This window comes from Bombus pascuorum, chromosome 10 (genome assembly GCF_905332965.1).
Source record: "Bombus pascuorum chromosome 10, iyBomPasc1.1, whole genome shotgun sequence".
Classification (NCBI taxonomy): Eukaryota; Metazoa; Arthropoda; class Insecta; order Hymenoptera; family Apidae; genus Bombus; species Bombus pascuorum.
Window position 1 is genome coordinate 13291372 of NC_083497.1, and position 20640 is coordinate 13312011.

General features: G+C 37.9%; 2 protein-coding genes across 8 annotated transcripts in view; one reads left to right on the forward strand and one right to left on the reverse strand.

Annotated features, from left to right (window-relative positions):
- The first annotated feature begins 604 nt into the window (after window positions 1–604).
- LOC132911055 (PAN2-PAN3 deadenylation complex catalytic subunit PAN2) lies at window positions 605–11392 on the forward strand. Of its 4 annotated transcripts, XR_009658900.1 has the most exons (22): window positions 605–1062; window positions 1647–1834; window positions 1996–2165; window positions 2241–2361; window positions 2432–2628; window positions 2717–2930; window positions 3006–3139; window positions 3228–3374; window positions 3460–3556; window positions 5216–5449; window positions 5547–5792; window positions 5865–6111; window positions 6816–6995; window positions 7081–7247; window positions 7575–7743; window positions 7838–8351; window positions 8553–8770; window positions 8849–8978; window positions 9082–9303; window positions 9766–10027; window positions 10128–10331; window positions 10363–11392. XR_009658900.1 is itself a non-coding variant. In XM_060967390.1 (21 exons), the coding sequence occupies exons 1-21, from the start codon at window positions 984–986 to the stop codon at window positions 10140–10142; spliced, it is 3951 nt and encodes a 1316-aa protein (XP_060823373.1). In that variant the 5' UTR covers window positions 605–983; the 3' UTR covers window positions 10143–11392. The 4 variants fall into 4 exon arrangements, 3 of the variants coding, with proteins under 3 accessions (XP_060823373.1, XP_060823374.1, XP_060823376.1); XM_060967390.1 differs by having other exon boundaries at window positions 10128–11392; XM_060967391.1 differs by having other exon boundaries at window positions 5865–6084; window positions 10128–11392.
- The window catches only part of LOC132911053 (integrin alpha-PS2), a 78602-nt gene continuing 68330 nt past the window's right edge, over window positions 10369–20640 (reverse strand). For all 4 annotated transcript variants that reach the window (XM_060967386.1, XM_060967387.1, XM_060967389.1 and 1 more), the window contains 6 exons: window positions 19088–19263; window positions 18558–18796; window positions 17560–18175; window positions 16438–17340; window positions 13803–15896; window positions 10369–13495 (listed from right to left, as the gene is read on the reverse strand). In XM_060967386.1, coding sequence (XP_060823369.1) covers window positions 13403–13495; window positions 13803–15896; window positions 16438–17340; window positions 17560–18175; window positions 18558–18796; window positions 19088–19263 — 4121 coding nt within the window. In that variant the 3' untranslated portion in view covers window positions 10369–13402. The remainder of the gene's footprint in view (window positions 13496–13802; window positions 15897–16437; window positions 17341–17559; window positions 18176–18557; window positions 18797–19087; window positions 19264–20640) is intronic.

Consider the following 20640-nt stretch of genomic DNA (forward strand, 5'->3'; position numbering starts at 1 on the left):
AAAGAACAAAATGCATTACATTAACTTTAATATTGTCGATGGATGTATTAAGAAACAACAGTTTAAATTTTTTAATATAATGCTAAATAAATTCGAATCTTATTACAAGAGGCAAAGCAACATATCAAGATGGCGTTATACAAATGTCGTTATGAATTTAGAACAATAATTATCAAAATATTTCTCAAAAGTATGCATACATACATCTAAATGATTTGAATTTATAGTGCATTTCAAACATTTTCACGATATAATTATGAATATTATTTTATTATTTTACTTACTTTCTCGCGTAACATGAATGATATATGAGCAGAATCGAATGTTTTTCAATCGTAGACACCATCTGGCCTGAAAATTCATTCGTAAAATTACTCTATTACTTTCAATTATTCCTTTAACATAAGAATTTCATAAAATCGTAAAAGTATTTGAATTATATACTTTTCTCCATCAGATCCATCGATTTCGAACTCCTTTGAACGTAATTTTTCTTAAATTTTCTCTCCAGCTTCGCGCCTTTCTTCTACAATATTTAGGGCGGCAACTAACCGAATAATGAAATCTAGGGATTTTTGCGTATTGTTATTGGCCGTACCGATTGACGCGCGAAGCAGCAGGTGGCGACACCTTTGAGCCGCAATACAGCTATATAAGGGTGAACGCGTAGAAAAGGGCAATCATGAATTAAAGGTTGTTCGATGAACAGGTCGATGCATGTTTTGTGATAAACAAGTATAGAAAGTGTCGTGTTAACTATAATTTTCATTAGTTTAAATCGGCTGGTAGTGAGAAAAGTGAATATTCGTGACGAAGTGTTTCGCTTGTTGCACAGTTGCCAAGGCGACTACAGTACGTGCGTGTGCGTGTCAAAAAGTGTGCTATGAAAAGAGAATGATCATTGGGGCAACGATTCTACGGCTATCTTCGTACTGACGGCAATTCCATGTTTCAAAATCGAACGGCCTGAAGACGGGAATATTATGGAATACTCGGTTTTAGGCCACTACAACCCGTCCATACAACCCACGACCGATAACGGTGTTAACGAACAACTCCTTTGTAAGTATTTTATATATATCATTTTAACACTCTTTCTCTCTTCCGAAGGCGGCAAAATGAATTCAATTACATCAAAATGTGATTTTTTCGTCCCAAGATTCGGAAGACTCGGAAAGGCGCGAAACCTCTTTGTTCTATGACACTCGTTGCTCGAATCATGGTGCGCGATCTGGCGTCCCATTAGCCGTTAGTATCGCATAATATCTTTTGTCTCGTTAATTTTTGTCCACCAATTCAATAAACCGTTATTGGTTACTCCCACTCTTTCCGCTGTTTTCGGAACATGATGCTTAGTTCCGATCAGCTGTTCGACCCAAAACAATCTTGCAAAATTCAAAGGTTAGACACGCGATTCAAATCAGCTGTGATGTTGTTGTTTTCAACTGTGAAATTTAGAGGCGCTCGTTCAGGCAGAAATATTACAATTCGTAAACAATGATAACAAAGATTAATCGACGTTAATAATCTGTAACCTATATTCAATGTTGAAATGTTGTCACAAGTTATGTTTAATGATATTGACTGATATTGAAACAACATCAAGAATTTCCATTGTCAATATCTTTTTTCATCTTTCCTTACAGGGGAAGAACCAAATTATGTTTTAACTGGTGAAGAATATGTACCTGCAACAGAGCAATTTGGAGAAGAATTTGCCGGGGCTGAATTTCATCAGACTCGTACTGTACTTGCTGATGGGGGGGATAGATTTGGAGTTTCCACTGTCATCTTTGACAATGTCGAAGAACTCATGTGGATGGGAAATCAAGGGGTATTATAACATTTATTGTCTAGTTAACAAATTATACATTTTGTTGCTTTTATCATTTACTTTATGTAATTCGTATGATTAAAATAGCATCTAATTCATATCACACTGATATTTATTAAATAATTATTAAAATTATATTGACTAAGAACAATGCTTCATAGGGTCATGTGACATCTTATTATGGGCCTGGTTTACAAAAGTACACCTCGTTTCAAGTTCATGCCTCTCAAGAAATTCGGCATATTCATCCAATAGATGAAGGAATTTTAATTTTAACACAGAGTTTATTGCGATGTCAGTTGAGACGTGGTATACCAATATTTTCGCACATGTATGTTAATTTTGTAGTATTTATATGACATTTATGAACTTATGAACTTTTTGTATAAAAATAAACGATTTGTAGGTCACAAAATATGATAGACATGCAATGTATGCTTCACATTTCACCAACAAGGTTACTTATGGGCGGTCATCAGGAAAAAATAATCGATTTTGATCTAACAAGAGGAAAAGAGATTGGATTAGTGAGTTTCACCTTATTGATAGAATAACATGATTATGTGGACATGTATTTGTAACATATTGTATTTATAGGTACACGTAGGGGAAAATGGTTGTGCAATTTTAAGACAGCATAGCAGACTTATATGCTGTGGTAATCCTGCTGGAAGAATCAATTTCAGGGATCCAAATACATTATCGATAGAACATACTTTTGATACTCACAGTGGTTCTCTCAGTGACTTTGATGTTCAAGGAAATTACCTTGTTACTTGTGGTTTCAGTAACTGGTAAGATTTAGAACACCGTAATTAATACATCATTGAGAACACTATTGTAATTGTTAAAGTTTTTAACCCATTTAATTTCTTGATTTAGTCGTCAGGGTTTGACAGTAGATCGATTCTTAATGGCATATGACTTGAGACAAATGAGAGCATTAAGCCCAGTCGCAACTTTGGTGTGCCCTCTTTTATTGAAGTTCCTACCCAGCTATTCCAGTCGTTTAGCTGTTGTAGCACCATCGGGACAAATGCAACTTCTTGATACTATCTATGCTAATGCACAGCCACCTGTGACATGCTTGTATCAGGTAAATGTTATATGTCATATGTGCAAAAAGGGTGATCTATAATTACATAATATACAAGTTTTCTTGTATTGATAGGTTGCAAATAGTGGAGCAATATTATCGTTTGATGTATCTTCTACATCTCAGTGTCTGTGCTTTGGAGATTCGGCAGGTTCTATACATCTTATGTCTACAAATACACCTGAGCCCCAGTTTAATACATTTTCTCGGTTAGTAAATATATTAAATCTTTTAAATAAAAAAATTCCAGCTGAAGTTAGAAAGCATTGAACAATGATTCTGTTCTCATTTATCCAGACCAACTGAATTTGCTGATCCAGTTGAGCCACTTCCACATATATCATTCAATGATGATGTTACACCACTAAGTACAATACCAATGTATTATACTGGACAGCCATTGTTAAGCGATTGGCCAGAGGAATATTTGAGATATGCTTATAGGTAGGTAATGACAACTGACAATTAAATTGAACAAGTAGTGTTAATAAAAAAACTAATTCCAAACTTGTTTTCTATGTCTTTACAGAAGAACACCACCGATTGATCCTGAAATATTGCGTACAATGAAGATGCAAGGAACTATAGGTTATGCCCCGAACCCTCAGACATACCGCAGAAATCAAGTGAGAAAAAAATATTCTCCCACTCTTATACAATATTCTTCACCGACTCTTCTAAATCTCTCCTAAAATCCGAATTTCCTGTCTTCCATTCACAGAGTGTTTTCCATGACTCCCATTTAATATTATACTATCATATTAGTCTTGATGTTTGACTTTCTTGTTGCCAGCTACACCAATGGGTTGTTGGAACAGAACAAATTATCGCTGCCAGATGTGGATACTGTCCATTTATGTTTAACTTCATATAGTTTCAAATCAGTTTTGAGAAAGAACAAAGTTTGTCTTTAGGGAATTATATGCTTGTGACTGAATACAGTTGTGTTTTTGTATGCATTGACACATATAGTGTTATTAATTGAATTGGTTATCAGACAATATTAGTTGCATAACATAACTAAGAAATATAATCTAATTGACGACTTTATTATAGCTTCAATGGTATAAATTGATACTTTCAATCGGAACGATATATTGCAAAGAAAAGGAATTCGAGCTCCATACTTTCAATTTTTTAGAGAAGCCAGAATAATATGATGTGATTTAAGACTGATAACATTTCGTGATAAATATCGTAGTCCATGAACAACTTTAAAAGATCGTGATATATTTTCATAAGCTAGTCTACAACATTCTAATAATTTCCTCTATGATAATATGTATGAGAGAAAAAGATCTAAGTACACATTAAACATGTGTATTATATAATATTGAAGTTTTTTTCTTAATTTTAGTCAATATATTTTTCAATTATATATATAATAAATATAGTTACTGAATCCTATTATTTTCACTGATAAAAGTCCGTTACTGTAGATTTTTATTATAAAATATAAACGTTAGTAAATTTGTTTCGAGCCGAATTTCAAATTTTTAAGAATCTTACTAAATTTTATCTAAATATCTTTGAAAGGTTGAGAAACATTGACATTTATTTTGTAGTCTGCATACCAGTAGCACCTTAATGGCTGTGTAAAATTACAGTTATTGAAGAGGAATGGTTGCATCTGTCTCAATTTCTTCAAAAAAGCAATAACTTTTTTACTAACTTTTTATCAAGACAGATATGAATAATGTGCCAATGTAGGAATTACAATGAACGTGTTCTAAAATGATGTACATATATATTGCATTGCATAATTCGTTATATAGCTCTATGAATTATTTAAAATATGCTCTCTATAGGCTTATGTTATGCTCTCTAGCTCCGTATGTGGTGTAATTTGAGTTTTGATCTACTTTCCAACAAATCATATCGTGTTTCAAATTTTGAAGTCTTGGATCTCAAGAAGAACACTATTCACTGCCTTTTATTTCGCGTTGGAGCATTTGTAATCGATGCATTTCGTTCGAATGGTTGTTCTAGTTTAATGATTTTGTGGCTAATAATCGATAGTATATCTAATGCCTATATAGAATATATTACTTCAAGAATGTAATAATGGAAGTTGTATTTAAGTGAAATAAAGGTTGTAAGACATACACGTAAGCCTAACTTATTGGCTAGGTCCCACGCGTATTCAATAGGTATTATTTATTTTTTTATGCTGCAAATCACGCTCATATAGTACATCATAATTTTAATCTTATTAAATTTATTTAAGAGAAAAAGCGAAAGTCGTTTGACTGATTGAAGAAAAATAAATAATACCTCTTTTGCAGATACCTTACAATTTGGAAAAACGTCGGGGAGTAGTCACAAAACTTTTCGCTGGCGATTCACGATCAAAAACAGATGACGGCACCTTTGTGGCCATACCTAAACGTTATCGCAAAATCGAGTTGAAATATTCACGTCTCGGTTACGATGAATTCGATTTTGATCAGTATAATCACACCAACTTCTGCGGTCTCGAAGCAACTCTTCCTAACAGCTATTGTAATGCTATGTTGCAGGTAAGCTTAGTTCAATCAGCACAATGAAAATCCAGAAAGCTTATTCTTCTTGCAGGGAAACAAACTGAGATACTCATATCTATCATGTATTTTCTAGTTGCTTTATTATTGCGAACCTGTAAGAATAGCGTTGCTCTCTCACTCGTGCCAAAGAGAATTTTGCCTGTCCTGCGAACTAGGATTTTTGTTTCACATGTTAGACACGTCCAGAGGACTGCCTTGTCAGGCAGCCAATTTCCTACGAGCTTTCAGAACGGTTCCCGAAGCAGCAGCTTTGGGACTTATACTCAGTGATCTCCATCCGGAAGCCAAAAGGAAAACCAATTTGATGCGATTGATACAGGTATGTCTCTCAATACAGAATGCCCGTGCCTGTGTTAAATATTAATATGTTAATACTATTGTTGAATTTCAGAGTTGGAACAGGTTTATATTACATCAGATCCATTACGAAGTTCTGGAAACAAAGAAACGGCAACTGGAGGAAGAGGAAGCTGCTCGACTTAAATCAGGACCAAAATGTCCTCCGTTCGTTTATAACGAACAGGATTTTCCTAGCATTTTGCAGGACATTGGCTCCCGATATAGAAGCCACGCAGAAGAAAGGAAGAAAAGGAAAAAACAGGAGGAGGATGGTAAATATATGTGGATCACATCGAAAGGTAAACACAATTCATGTGTAACCTTTTTATTGGGCACTTTTTGTGTTTATTTTTCATTTTGTATATGATTATTTGTTACACTTATTTGACCATTGTGGCGACATATCCAAAGAATACAAAGAAATTTTAAGGTTTTTAAGTTTTAAGTTTTAAGTTTAAAAAAATTTTTTTCCTTTTTTTAATGATAAAAATTATATATATTTTCATATCTGTATTCTTGGGATATACCAAGATTGCCAGTTAATCCTCTTCCTTTTTATTGTGCTCGGTTTATGCAGAAAGTTTTTTAGTCTTTTGTTTAAGCACGTTTCTTTTTTTTTTTTTAATTTTGGTTTTACCTATACTTCCTCTTCTTTTCTATAAGAAAGGAGACTGTTTTCTGCGAATGCATAGCCTATTTGTAAAAATTTGTTTTGTGTCTCCATTGCTCTGATTTCCAATAAATTCAGTAAACTTTTCATTTTATATTTTTAAGAAGAAAATCAGAATATTTTAAATAGCGATATTGTTGTTGTAATAATGCGTTGCCAATACAAATACTATTCTCCCGAAATTAGCATATTAGTAAATAGGTCCTCATTAAAGGCTATTGAATTTTTTTATATATTTTTTTTATATATTTTCATTATTAACGTATACTATCTTAAAATTACAAAAAAATAATGATATTCGAAAAAACTTATACAAATATTTATTTCCAATAGACAAAAACAGCAAAAAATCTATCGAGGAGAACGAAGTACGAGATGAAGAGACAGAGATCAGTCGTCTGTTTGGATCTGAACAAATGCATATACACCGCTGTCTCAAATGTGGGCAAGAAGCTACAAAACATTCCATCATGTTGCTATGCAACTTAGTTTATCCGGAATTAACGCATCCCTGTAAGCCACTATTTAAGCTATATGTATGTTGGATATACACATCAATTATCATTATACAAAATGAATGAATTTTTATCCTTTGCAGCCGAAGAAGTTCCATTTACGAGTGTTCTTACTCGTAGTTTAAGACCCGAGAAAATTACACCTGCATGGTGTGACAATTGTCAGAAATTTACACCCACGCTCCAGTCTCGACAACTGACTAAACTACCTCAAATATTGGCTCTGAATTGTGGTTTAGATACACAACAGGTACATCAGACACAATCTTATAAGTGTTTCATATAAAAATCTAGCAGTTATAACTGGGAGCAGTCATAAATATAAAAATAGTCTTGAGTAATATGAAAAAGATAATTTTACAATTACTATTATTTTACCAATATCAAATTTCCGAAATGTCACTATTTATAATATTCGGTATGAAATACTTCATTACTCATTTATTCCTAATCATGTCCTAGATATTGAATAATTTAATAACTAATCAGAGTTCTTTCATGACTGCATCTCATAGACTGCAAGCACATACTAAGTTCCATGATGACTTTTAACATACTAAAATTACCACTATTGTAGGATAAAGCATTTTGGCAAGCGCAAATGGATATAGTCGTTCAAAAAGTATTAAGTGGCAAAGAAAGTAGTCCATCTTCGAGTCCTGTCCCCATTACTGCGAAACCATGTCGATATGGCAACAATTGTACTCGAATTGGTTGTAGGTTCAGACACATTGGTAGAGATTCAGGTACAGTTACAATTCATTTTACAATTTTTCAAAAATTTCATTATATCTTGCTTAACTAACATTTTCAATCTGTTTTATTTAAATTTTTTATTAGAAAATGTACAAACGCCACCGGTTACTCCACCCATAACAACTTCGACACCGCAATCGGTCACAACACCGCCTAGTCACTTATACTATTCTCATTCGTGGATTCCACACGATATAGAGATTTCCTTGGATAGCAATTGTGAATTATTCGTAGAAAAGATCAGCACTCCAAAGAGCGACTCCAACGAAAGTAGTAAAACGGTCAATGAGGTTATAGTAGAAAATGGTCAAGGCGATAATAAGATACAAGAATCTGAGATCTCCGGAGAAGAGAAAGTGGTTAAAAATCATGTTGACACAGTACGAAATGACGATGCGGAGAAAGGAAACAAAACTGATGAAAATTTGGATAAGATAAGCAAAGTTCGGTATAGTCTTAGTGCTGTTGTTTGCTACATCGATGATAAGAGTAACGAAGATAAGAGGAATATCGTTGCGCTATTGCGAGTCGGACCAAATTATCATGAACGATCGGCTGGCAGTGCGGTGTCGCAGTGGTACATTTTTAACGATTTTTGGTACGTAAATGTAATTCATTTTCTGTACTAAATAATACTAGAATAATCGACGAAGAATCGTATAAATGGCATGAATGATGGAAAACTTTCTATGAAAAATTTTCTATACATACAAATGTTCTAAATTCGAATCTTACTTTCTTCGTTAGTTTTATACAGTTTTGTTTCAAGTTGTAATGAAAATTTGTCTATTTTGTTTAGTATATCCGCAGTGACACCGCAAGAAGCGGTATGGTTCAATCTTGATTGGAAGGTTCCATGTGTCCTTCATTATACTGCTGTACCTGCACCTGAACCAGCACCATTTGTCAGTCCGCTTACCTATGATGTATTTGGTGAAGATAAATGCATCGCTCGCAGTGGAGGGACAAGGGGTATCACGTTTACCCCATTGACGTCCGACGAAATGCCTAAAACAGGTTTCTATCGAATACAGAAATAAAAGACATTAAATTACATACGTAAAATGATATTAACCGATAAAATTGTTTCTATAGGCGAACTAGTTGGAATTGACGCTGAATTTGTAACGTTGAATCAGGAAGAATCTGAACTTCGTAGCGATGGAAAAATGTCCACTATAAAACCAAGTCACATGTCTGTTGCACGTATAACTTGTATACGTGGGTATGTACAATTTTTAACTATTTTCCTACCCTTCTTACATTAGTATAGCCATTTTTTGCATCACTATGTTTCTTGCTTGATATTTTTTTAATTCCTTAAACAGCCAAGGTCCTCTGGAAGGAACTCCCTTTATAGACGATTACATAAGCACTCAAGAACAGGTAGTAGATTACCTGACAAAATTCAGTGGGATTCAACCAGGTGATTTAGACGCAAACTTTAGTAGCAAGCACTTAACAACTCTAAAATCAACGTACCAAAAACTACGATTTCTCGTTGATAATGGGATCATGTTCGTTGGTCATGGCCTGAAGAATGATTTTAGGTAATTACATTACTTTTTGCTTTTATTGTGTACCGGCATATGAGTCATAGGACAATTCGAATTGAAAGTGACTCATATTGTTGTGCCTTAGAGTGTTGACATTGTTTCGATTTATTAGATTCAAAAGTAAACGAACAAATCTGGACAAAAAACATCATCGCCGTTATTTGTAATCGTCAACCGGAATTAAATTTGAACTTTTTAGACGAACATCCTCTCTAATCAGTCTTTAGAGCGATTCGGTATAGCGAACAGCATAGCGGAGCAACATAGCGAGTCATACGGTAGAATTGAGTGATAGACGGTTACGACCGACATACACTATCTTTGTACTTATATTTAAAGTGATTTTAATATACATTGACTATTACATTTTTACCACTCGCCTCTTTAATATACTAACACGTCTAATACTACCCAATCATATTGATTTTACATATGTTTCTTTCTCGTTGTTCACAGAGTGATAAATTTAGTCGTTCCACCGGAGCAGGTCGTAGACACAGTATTGCTATTTCATTTACCTCGTCATCGTATGGTATCGTTGCGTTTTCTTACGTGGCACTTTTTGGGTAAGAAGATTCAGTCGGAAACACACGATTCTACCGAAGATGCCAGAGCTGCTCTCGAATTGTATCGTAAATACAAGGAGTTAGAGAATTCTGGAAAGCTGGCGGAATCGTTAAAGGAGCTTTACAACGTTGGCAACCAACTACAGTGGAAAGTAAGGATGGTCGATTACTTAAAATACTCATAGCCAAATATATATTTTTTTCTTTTTTTTTTTTTAATTAATGCTTATTAAATAATTTGTCTGTTTTCAGGTTCCAGATAGCTGATACGAGGATGACCCTCACGAAGAAGTGTATGATTTAGTTACATGTAAAGACAATGAAGTTTAGACGACAATTTTGAAGATAGTCATAAACAAATCGGCGATTGAATTTTAAAGTACAGTCATAAACAAATCGACGATCGGATTTTGAAGTACAGTCATAAACAAATCAACGATTGAATTTTGAAGCATAGTCATAAAAAAATTGATGATTGAATTTTGAGAAAACATTGTTTATTATTTCGGTCCATGCGTTTATTCTATTCGAAAACAAATCCAATCATTCGTACATAGAAACTAGGGAAATTCCAAGATTATATGTCTTGATGATGTCGCGGGTGTTAATGATTACGGGTACAACTACATTGTTAATCGTATTTAGTATTTTCTTATCTCACGACATCGGTTCGTATAAACATAACTCGACCGTGAATTGTAAATCTTTTAGTTAGCCTCCGCCTGATCCAGATTATTGTAAATTACCAAGCAAGACGTTAGAGAAAACAAAATTTCGCGTTGATTGTATTTTTTCGACAAGGATCGAAACGATACATCCGGTACGCATTCGATGGCAGTCGTATATACATAATGTTGTACATACATATTGCTCGATAGCACGTTAGTTTTTGAAGAGGAGTATCGACCTTACACTGCCGAACATGGTGAATATATTTATTTTGTTTTCTCGATGTATCTTAAATGGAAGATAACGCATAACGTAAATCGTTCTGTTTGGTAAATTGTTTTTTCTTCAACGACACGCTACTTTGATCGCCGAATTTGAGAAATTTAAAAAATGTATCAAAGTTGAAAAATTATTTCGATCTTGCGATATTGAAATTTCAAAGACTGAACGTTTAAACGAGATAAGTTAAATTGGTATAGAAATATTTTAAGATTATCAATAAATTTTGATAAAAATAACGAAGAAATAGAATGTATGCATACGTCATGCGTCGTTGAAGGGCTAACAACACGTGTACATAACGAAAGATTAATATTTTTAGCAATAATCCTAGAGCTGGATGAGTATGTCTGTACGAAATGTTTCACGATTTCCTTTTTTTATATGTATGTTTTTTAAAATATTGACTTTTGTACCATTTTTCCCAACGACAACTCATTAGAGAAGGCAGAAACCGGGGGAAAAAAATATGGAGACACTTTTTTACAAGATTTACCTCGTCCCGGTGGTAGATTTCATTTCGACTCACGAATATACGCAGACCATTTTCGCTCGATCGAAAAAACAAATCAATCATTGAAAGACCAGAAATTTTTCTAAGCACTTTTTCTACTTCGAGGTTCTTAAAACGCATGAAGTAAAATATTAAATACGGTAGTATATTTTACAAAATGATTGTACTCATAAGATTATTTTTGTATAAATTTTATCAAAGACAATGAAAAGTCAAAATAAGAGAAAGAGAGTGTGTGTGCGTGTGTGAGAGAGCGAGAGAGTAGAAACATCGTCAAAATCTATGAAACAGATCAAGATTATCGAAAGATATATTTTTTTATATCTGGAACAGTTTTCTTATCATTTATGCGCGACGTAACTTTACAAATTAATGCAGGTCTAACAAAAAACGATCCATACAACTATCGTAGAAACAACAGTGAGAGTATGATATTCATGCTAATCATGCATTTGTTTTGTGTCTACTGCTGTTACGTCATTGTGATTTTTCTAATAAATGATTATATGAAAAATTAATTGTTTCTGATCATATTGCGAGGAATTTCCTGATACAAGGATACGAATTTATTTAAAACAGGGAATAAGTTTGAAAAAAGGGGGATCATCCTACCGAGATTACTAGTTTGTCTCAATGAAAAATTAATTAATTCTCCATTTTCTTGGCATATATTTTCAAAATTATTCTCGTTAAAAAATTCTAGATTTCTTAGAATTAATAAAGTAATTTTATCAGAGGCGATTTCTCACCCACATTTAAAAATAAAATACCATCTTTAATATTAATAATATTATTAATTAATATATATATATATTTTTTTTCTTTTAATATTACACCTTAAGTCTGTATGTACAAGTCAGTTTCTATTTTCCCACTTATTCAGGAATTCGTTTGCTCTCTACACAATTATTAATTTGTGTTAGCTAGTTACTTTCTGAACGGTTTTTAGTAATACAGTTAATAATTTACAAGATTGTACACACATACAGTCAGGGCAAGCCCCGGTTTCACGTTACAACGCTCTATCATACGTTACATATACATATAATAATGTAGAAATTTTAATAAATAATCGAAAACTCCCGTTCTCGAGCTTGTTTTAAGAAGGAGAACAAATATAAAATCGACTGCCGATGTCGGCGACGAATGAGATCTCTATCGACGTGAATCGAAGCATTCGAGCCGATTAAACGTTCTTCTAATGGAAAATAGAATTAATAAATTATTATTCTGAATATTCCACCAGGTAAGCCAGAATAAATATACTATAGTATATTTACAACACAGAACTAGACATTTTTCTCTTGGTAATCTCAACTATTTTGCAATTGCTCAAGCCCCGGAATATAATCAGCGTTTGTACAAGACCGATAAAATAAAAAACTCGTTCACTCTTTCATCTCATTTTTTCAGAATTCGCCACAGCGAACGTTTCCTTTTTAAAAAAAGGAAAGATTACGATAAATTCTACACGGAGTGAAAAAGTGCAATCTATTTTCCATAAATTGCAAGGTGTATCTGCAGGCCACTTCGACCTCCACGTCATCGAGGCAGTTCGATCGATCTTCGTATTCGCTCGTGATCATCGACGAGCATGTGGCTTAAGTAAATTACAGGTAATTAAAAAATGACATAATAATAATAATAATAATAATTAAAAGAAAAAGAAAAACGTCTCCTGACTAGAAACTTGCATGATCGAGCTGCAGGAGCTGGAAGGAGTATTCAGTGGCAGTAGAAAATAATCGCAGACTCGCCCCAGAACCTTTTTTACATCGCTTATTCGTTCGTAATTCGATGTAAGTAAAAATGCTCGAGCAGTTTCGTCGTTCGGGGCTGGAGATAAAGGCACTCGCGATTTTGTTAATTACAATAATCGTAATAATAGTCACAGTGCTGCTTGACACGGGACTGTATTACAGTTAGGACGAGCCGTGATCCAGGCAGTGCGTAAATTTGTTCCTTTGCGAGATTCGAGGATTAAAAGGCCCTCCCTGGCTCGTTCGTTCGGTTCGACTTTCGAGATTTGAAATGAATTCCATCGATGGATACTTGGCCCTTTTTCTCAGTGGTCGTCACCCTGCTGGAAGTGACCGTTCCTGTTCAATGGTTGCCTCTCTGGTGCATCGGACGGTCTATTCCTCTTAAAGAACCCGCACTGTCGAAGAAATAAAAAGGTACTTTGTAAAATCGTTTCGATTCTTTACCTTATTCAGTTTTAAGGCTTTACGGAAGATGTACTTGCGTAATATGAACAACAGTCTCAACAAATATTCTTCGAGATACCTCGATTTTTCTAACGAAAGATTTTTAGCAAAAATGAGAACAGAATGTAAATGTTTCTAGAAGGATAAGAAAAGTTTAGAGAGATTACAACACTCGATAGATACTTTCAACAAACAAGCCTTAATATCGTCGTACATCGTCTTACGCAAACTCGTACCGCTTAATTTGCATAAACAAACCTTGTGCAGCAGGAAAATAAGCAGTAATAGAATGATCGTTCCAGCGCAGGCGGAGAGTACCACGACCCAGAGCGGAATAACATCCGGCGCAGATGGTGTTATGCTTGGCTCGACGTTCGTCTTAATTTCGTGGCTCTTGATCACCTGTTCGGCAGGTGCGCCTATGAACGGTTGCTTGGTGACTTGTGCCTCCAATCGAGTCGAAACCCTGACTTTTTCCTGCAGAGCGACCTTCTTCAACGTCCTTGCGTCCACTCTGTACCTAGCTCCGATCCAAACTTCCTGGTCCTTCTTCAGTGGACCCAAAACGCATCTCAGCATCACGCATTTGGCTGTCTTGCAAAGACTAACCGGTTCCTGCGTTCTTAAATTGCTCTCGTAATCTTCCTCGCCGAATTCTGTTTCTGGCATTAAAGGGTCGTTTTCAAGGTCCCTAGGTATTCTATGCAGCTTCTCGAATTTTTTAAATTCCCTCACATTAACCATATCGCTTTCTCGCCTGAATCTAGAACCATCGTTGGAATTTGGAATCTTAGTCGATAGACGTTCCTCGGGAGTGTCGCGGTTCTCTCTTCCGTAAACTCTGCTAGTTACTCTTCTGTCTTCCGTTCTTCTTTCCTCGTGCGTGCTGGTATACTTGGACTCGTAGTCGCTTTCTATGCCAGCAGCTTGTCTAGATTCTTCGTTCCAGGATTTACTATAACCCTTCGTTTCGTATTCGCTACCGGTTCTACCTCCCTGGTAACTATAGGGATCCAACGTATAGGTTCTTTCCTCGGTGTAGGTAAACGAGCCCTGCAGAGGAAATCTGCGACCATCTTTAAGCACGATGAACCCTTTCCCGCTCGAATCGACCAGAAGTTCACCCTCTATCTTCAAGAATCTACCGTCTCTGTTCTCCGTAGAGCTAGAAACGTAACTCTCTCCTCCGTAACGGTCCTGAAGAGGAAACGTAGATCCATCTTGGAACTCTATATACTCCCTTCTGTCGGCAGAATTGCGGAATCTTCCCATAAACTGAACATATTGCTTGCCCTGTCTGTTGAACAATTCGTAACCAGTCGCTGACTTCGATAAGGATCCAAACAGTCGCGCCAGGTCCTGCGTGGAGCTGACGTTACGTAGTTGGAATCCGAATTCACCTCCTCGTACAGTTTCTTCTCGATCACCGCTGATGAAACCACTCTGAACTCCACGATGTTCGGAGGAACTGCCGTAACGTTTCTCCTGCTCCAGCCTAAATTCCTCTTCCTCTATTCTTCTTCGTTGTTCCTCTTGTTGCCTTCGTATCTCTTCTTCTTGCTGCTGTCTTCGTTCCTCCTCCTGTCTCTTCCTCATCTCCTCGTCCGCCCTTCTGCGTTCTTCTTCCTGTCTTCTCTGATAATACAAACGTTCTTGCTCCTCTCGTTGTCTTTGCGCAGCCATGTGTTGTTCCTTCTTTCTCTGACGCTCCAATCGAGCCTCCTCCTCGCGTTCACGTTGTGCCTGTCGTTGTCTCAATAGCTCCTGGTAGCTTTCGTCGTTCTCGTTTATGTTAGAGCCGTATCCATCCGACGAAGACGAGCGACCTCCAGAAACGCTGGTCTCGCCCCAGCGGTTTACGAAGGTTTCGGAATGGTTCACGTACGATCCATGGCCTCCTTCGAAGTCTGGTACTCTCGCACCTAGACTGTTACCGTCACTGGGCCGGAAACCACCACCCAACGTAGCCGTCTCTCCGTAACCGCCAGATTCCGTGTGAAAAATCACGCCTCTGTTGCCAGCGGCTAAGTCTGCCGTGTTTATAGAGCTGGTCCCTGAATTGTTTTGAGTGTAGGTGGTGATCAGGACGTCTGGTTTGCTCCCAGTGTCGGATAACTGGAACCTTCTTGTTTCACTGGTGATCGCTTTAGACGAAGAGGAGGAGGAATGACGAGATTTCTGGATGTTGGAACTGTCTCCGGTGTTGATCTCGGACTCTTCTTTCTGGGACAGTTTGCTTTTGTCCATGTCGAAGCCTCGTTGCACGTTAATCGTTCTGCCTGATTGGGATTCGTCCAGGATCACTCCCGATGGATCTGGGTGATGCCAGTACATACTTCTGCGTTGGTCCAGCTGTAATTAGCAAACGAATATACTACTTTTCATCTGAATGTTATCATTCGTTCGGTCGATTTAAGGGAACGTTCTCTATTTCGAGACGAGAAGCTATTTTTACAAAGATCGCTTCTTCCATCTTAACCCGACTTCGGCTTTTTCCTTTTAATTTAATCGGCCTTTACGCGCGAGCCAAATGATTCCTGTATCCGATAGCGTTCCATCGAAGCGAAACGATTTACAAATGCATCGAAGAGGCCGGCAATTTGTGAGTCTAACGACTCGGTGAAAGCGATTGGTCAGAAAAGGATTATAATCTCGACTTGTGTAAATGTGTAGAACGATCAGGAAATGAATACACATACTCGATACAAATATACAAAGAATACAAAGCTCAAGTGTACAATACAATGGATTCAATGTGATTTTCTTGAAAAATGTATCATAATTATACGACGATGGACTGAGCGAAAGTGTCGGCGATTGGCAATGAAGTCTAAACCGAAACGTAAGGCTGTCAAAGTGTTGTAATAAAAATGTAACAAGTCTCGAAACATACCTTCAGACTAAGATAATTTGCATTGGCAGGTTCACAGGCGATGGGTCCAGAAGTTTCCGGCTGCTCCAACAAATACAGCAACGTGTCTCCAGCCAAAGTTTGAGCGGGCCAAATAAGAAAAGCCTCCGCTTCGATAACGTCCGACGGACCTTGGTTCCGAATAGTGTAATTGTGCGTCATAGCTGGTCCAAACTCTGCCTCCGTAGTAACATTTATCTCGCTGGTGTAATTATCCGGATTGTAATACAGATCCTTCGGTTTACTTTCACCGTCTATTCGTAGATCGGTCTCGATCCAAATTGGTAGTCTCAAGGTATACGTATTATCGTCGGTCGTGTACGGATTCTCAGGATTGGTGGTGTTCACGTCCATTTCGAACTCGTAAATCGGCTTCATTCCATGCGACGTAACAGGTTGCAACAACACTCTGAATTTAACTAATCCGTTCTTCTGCAACGGATTGCCAATATCGCAACGAAGAGTATTGTTATTTGATTGTTTAGGAGCCGAACATTGAACAGGCACCCCCATAGTCTCGATCTTCTCCACTTTGATGTAATCGATACCAGCGGGTAGTTTCAAGTTGTACGTCGACTCGAAAGCGTCCTCTCCCATGTTCTGCACCAACACGTCTAGCTGCAGCCGTTTGCCGGAGCCTAGCAGGTACTTCTGCACGTTCGATGTCACGTTCATCTGCAGATCTGGGATACACACGTTGTCGGAGCCGCAGTTCTTTCTGATGGACAGAGAGTCCTTCCTGGACGTCGTGGAGCCCAGAACGGGACGCAAGGGGAGTCTAGGGTCTCTCGGTCGAGTGTCTTCGTAACGTTCCTCGTCGAGACTCATCCGCATCTCGGCGTCCAGGGACGTAAGCTTGTCGCGAATGTTCGGTGTCACGTATACCTATGGATGGTGGAAGGGATTCTGGTTAATTAGATCTAACGAGTCAAAGTTTCGGACTACTATGACTGAAAATGTAACAAATGGAATCCTGTCTCTACGTTTACTTTTTTTTGATTAAATAATACTTGAAAGTTTTTGGCAGTGGAACTTGAAAATTTCCAATCAAGTTCTCCGATTAATCGATAAAAATTGTTAAGTGATAAAATGATTTAGACGAACCTGAACGGTGCGACAGAACTGTCGTTCGCGATCGACCATGATCGTTCGATTCATCGTGTTCCTTCCCTCCAGCTCCAAGAAGAACAATCTCGGACTCTTTGTCTTCTTCACGTCCAGGGCGTACTGAATATTGAAATTATGCCTGGAGAAAACACCTTCTCCGCTATATTTGAAACAAGCTCTCAGAGGGAGGCAAGTGACTCTGCTGCCGTCCGATAGTGTACAATTTCTATCGTCCAGAGAGATCAACTTCGACTCCAGATCGAAGGACACGTACGAATCCATCTTGATGACTGGCCTGGATCTGAAGAATACAGCGGTGGCAGATTCGTAAGCACCGACCACCAAATCTGGATAACGATTTCCATCGAGATCGAGGCCACCAGACACGGAAAATCCAAACGTGTTCACGGGTACATCGAGGTTTTCAGCGTAGATCACCTGGGAATACTTTTCGAGAACGCCGGTTGACGAACCGTGATAGATGTACACGGCACCGTGACCACGTAAACCACCGTAAGGAGCACCCACCACGAAGTCACCATAACCGTCACGGTCGATGTCCCCCAGAGAGGCCAGTGACAAGCCGAATCGTCCGCGGTTGCTCTCTCCGTCCCTGGATAACGATAAGCAATTATCGCGGGAGTTCAACGATCCGTGTGTTCTCGAGTTCTGGCTGATCCTAAGGATCTTCCTTGGAACTAGCCTCAGTCACGGATAATTCGTTCGTGTGGCAGGAAAATTAGATTACGACAGACGCGAGTGTTCTCTTTTCTACGATAGTAACTTTAAATCGGAAAATCGCCTATGTTCTTTGGCAAGAACTGTTTATTAGTATGACTCGGATCGGTCACCTGGTAAGTAAAGTATCCGCTTATGGGATTACAAAGGAAAGGAATATCACGTGTAAAAATTGAAAATTATGATCGACGCTTCTGGAGTATCGTCGAACTTTTGGCTGATAACGCGCGTGTAACAAGAACGAGACGAGACGGTACCTAGAGTCAACTTTGCGGAATTTTTCAGCTCCAACGCCTTGATAGATCACGTACACCCTTCCGGTCTCGATGGTCATTTCCGGGTTATCTGGCACCGTGTACATAGGCGCACCAACTATAAGATCGTCCAGTCCATCGCCATCGATGTCGCCAGAAGCAACGGCGTAACCGAAGTAAGCTCCCATTTGCTCTCCGGTGATGTTGCGATGATTCGTCATGTTCGAGGTAAAGATAATGACCTATAATCGAAGATTTATAATTTATAACTTTATACGAAGCCTGGCGTTTCACGTTTTCGCTTCTATCTTCGCCGATCGAATTTGCTCGTTAACTTGTTCCTCGCTGCGACTATTTAAACAAAGAATCGTTTCCAACAAATCTCAATGGCTGGAATTGGTACGGTTTCCGCGAAGAAACAAGCGAACGAACGATCTCTCTCGGTAGGTTACTTTCTCTACGAGAGAGAATTAATTTCCAACCTCGCGACTTCTTTTCTTTCGAATTACCGCGTTAATATTTCATGAGCATACTTTGCCGAGGAGATCGGAGCCACGAGGTACGCCGACGGCGGTGCCGCTGTCACCGTTTCCAATAAAATCGCCGGTCGTGACAGAGTAACCCATGTAGCTATCGTCCTCGGTGGCTGGCCCTTCCTTCGTGAACATTATTCTCGCGCGGCTGTTCAATGGCTGTGAAAACGCTTGGCCTGTAAAGCAATCGATCGAGTCAATCACCAAGTTGTACCTACGATTTCAGACACATACTTTCCCAAACGTATTTGCTTTCTGACTACGATCCAGCGGAACGCGCACTGACACGAAATAGGAATTTAATATCTGTGAGAAACTTGGATCGATATAGAACGGTTGATCGTAACATGGGAAATATCCGCCAGAATATTAACAAGAAACTAGCAACGCGCGATGTCGGAAGAAATATCTGATTGCAAGTACAGCTATGATACAAAGTATCGATTACTCGATCGTATAATTGGTCCGACTAGACCAAATTTAAATAATAAAGAAAATTTAGCGAGCCGATACAAACGTTACTTCTCGACTTTGTACGCGTTTCAATTTAAAATACAGATATTTCACATCCTACGATATATTCTACGTTCGTTGTTTACGATACCAAACTGCGCGATTTAAAGCTACGTCCTATTCCATTTGGATAGCCACTTGAAATGGGAATAAAATCGGAAAATCGTAGTCAAAAAACGTTGGTAACGATACACTCTCGTAAAGCGGCGCTTTCATGATTAATCCAGCTTCTAAGCGCAGCTCTATCAACGACGCTGATATTATTCCGATGGTCGCTACTACTATGCAACTGCGACTAAACGTGAACAACCAAGGAAACTCTTTCGAGCGTAATTAGAAATTATTGTTGTTACTACAGACTGGCTTCGTATTATTATTCTCTGGCTGGAACGCGAAGCTGCGAAGGAAGCGGGCCTGCACCAGTTAAACACTGCCGCCACCCTCGTCTCACCTGGCAGTAATTAATAAGTAATCATAGCATACGGTGCATTAATCATCAATCGGATATTAATCACTGAGGGGGAGGAGCGTCAGAGGCGTCACAAGCCTCAAACTGTCAAGCATACAAGATTATACTCTACGTTAATTGCAAACTAATGTACGGAACAAAGGATGCTCTTTGCTCTCTCTCTTTCTTTTCTTTCCCTTCTTTTTCTTTTTCTTTCTTTTTTTTTTTTTTTTTACATTTACGATATTCTTGAGCGTGACAGTTCAACACGAGTTCGTTCGAATCGTTATTAATCACAGGCGTCGGGTTAATCGCGGTAAATCCGCATGAGTGGAAGCCAAATGAATATGGAATTATTGGAAATTGATTATTTGGGGGCCAAGCAAACGAATGCCGCGATCGCGTGGCAAATAATCTCATCGTTTCGAATTTATCGCGAACACCATCGATATTTGTGGTGCGCAGAATGAAACGTCCAGGGGAGTGCCGATAAATATCTCTGGTTTGCTTTTCAAGAGAAGAAAATGTCAGCGAGTATCAAGAAGCAAGAAATAAATATTGAATTTGCGATTAAGTCAAACGGTAATTATTT

What these genes read in the sequence shown, in the direction of transcription:
- LOC132911055 (XM_060967390.1), top strand. Translation starts at nt 984, where the DNA reads ATGGAATACTCGGTTTTAGGCCACTACAACCCGTCCATACAACCCACG. An exon ending in AGACATACCGCAGAAATCAA is followed by an intron (nt 3,557 to 5,215) that starts GTGAGAAAAAAA and finishes CCTCTTTTGCAG; the next exon opens with ATACCTTACAATTTGGAAAA. An exon ending in GGCCTGAAGAATGATTTTAG is followed by an intron (nt 9,304 to 9,765) that starts GTAATTACATTA and finishes CGTTGTTCACAG; the next exon opens with AGTGATAAATTTAGTCGTTC.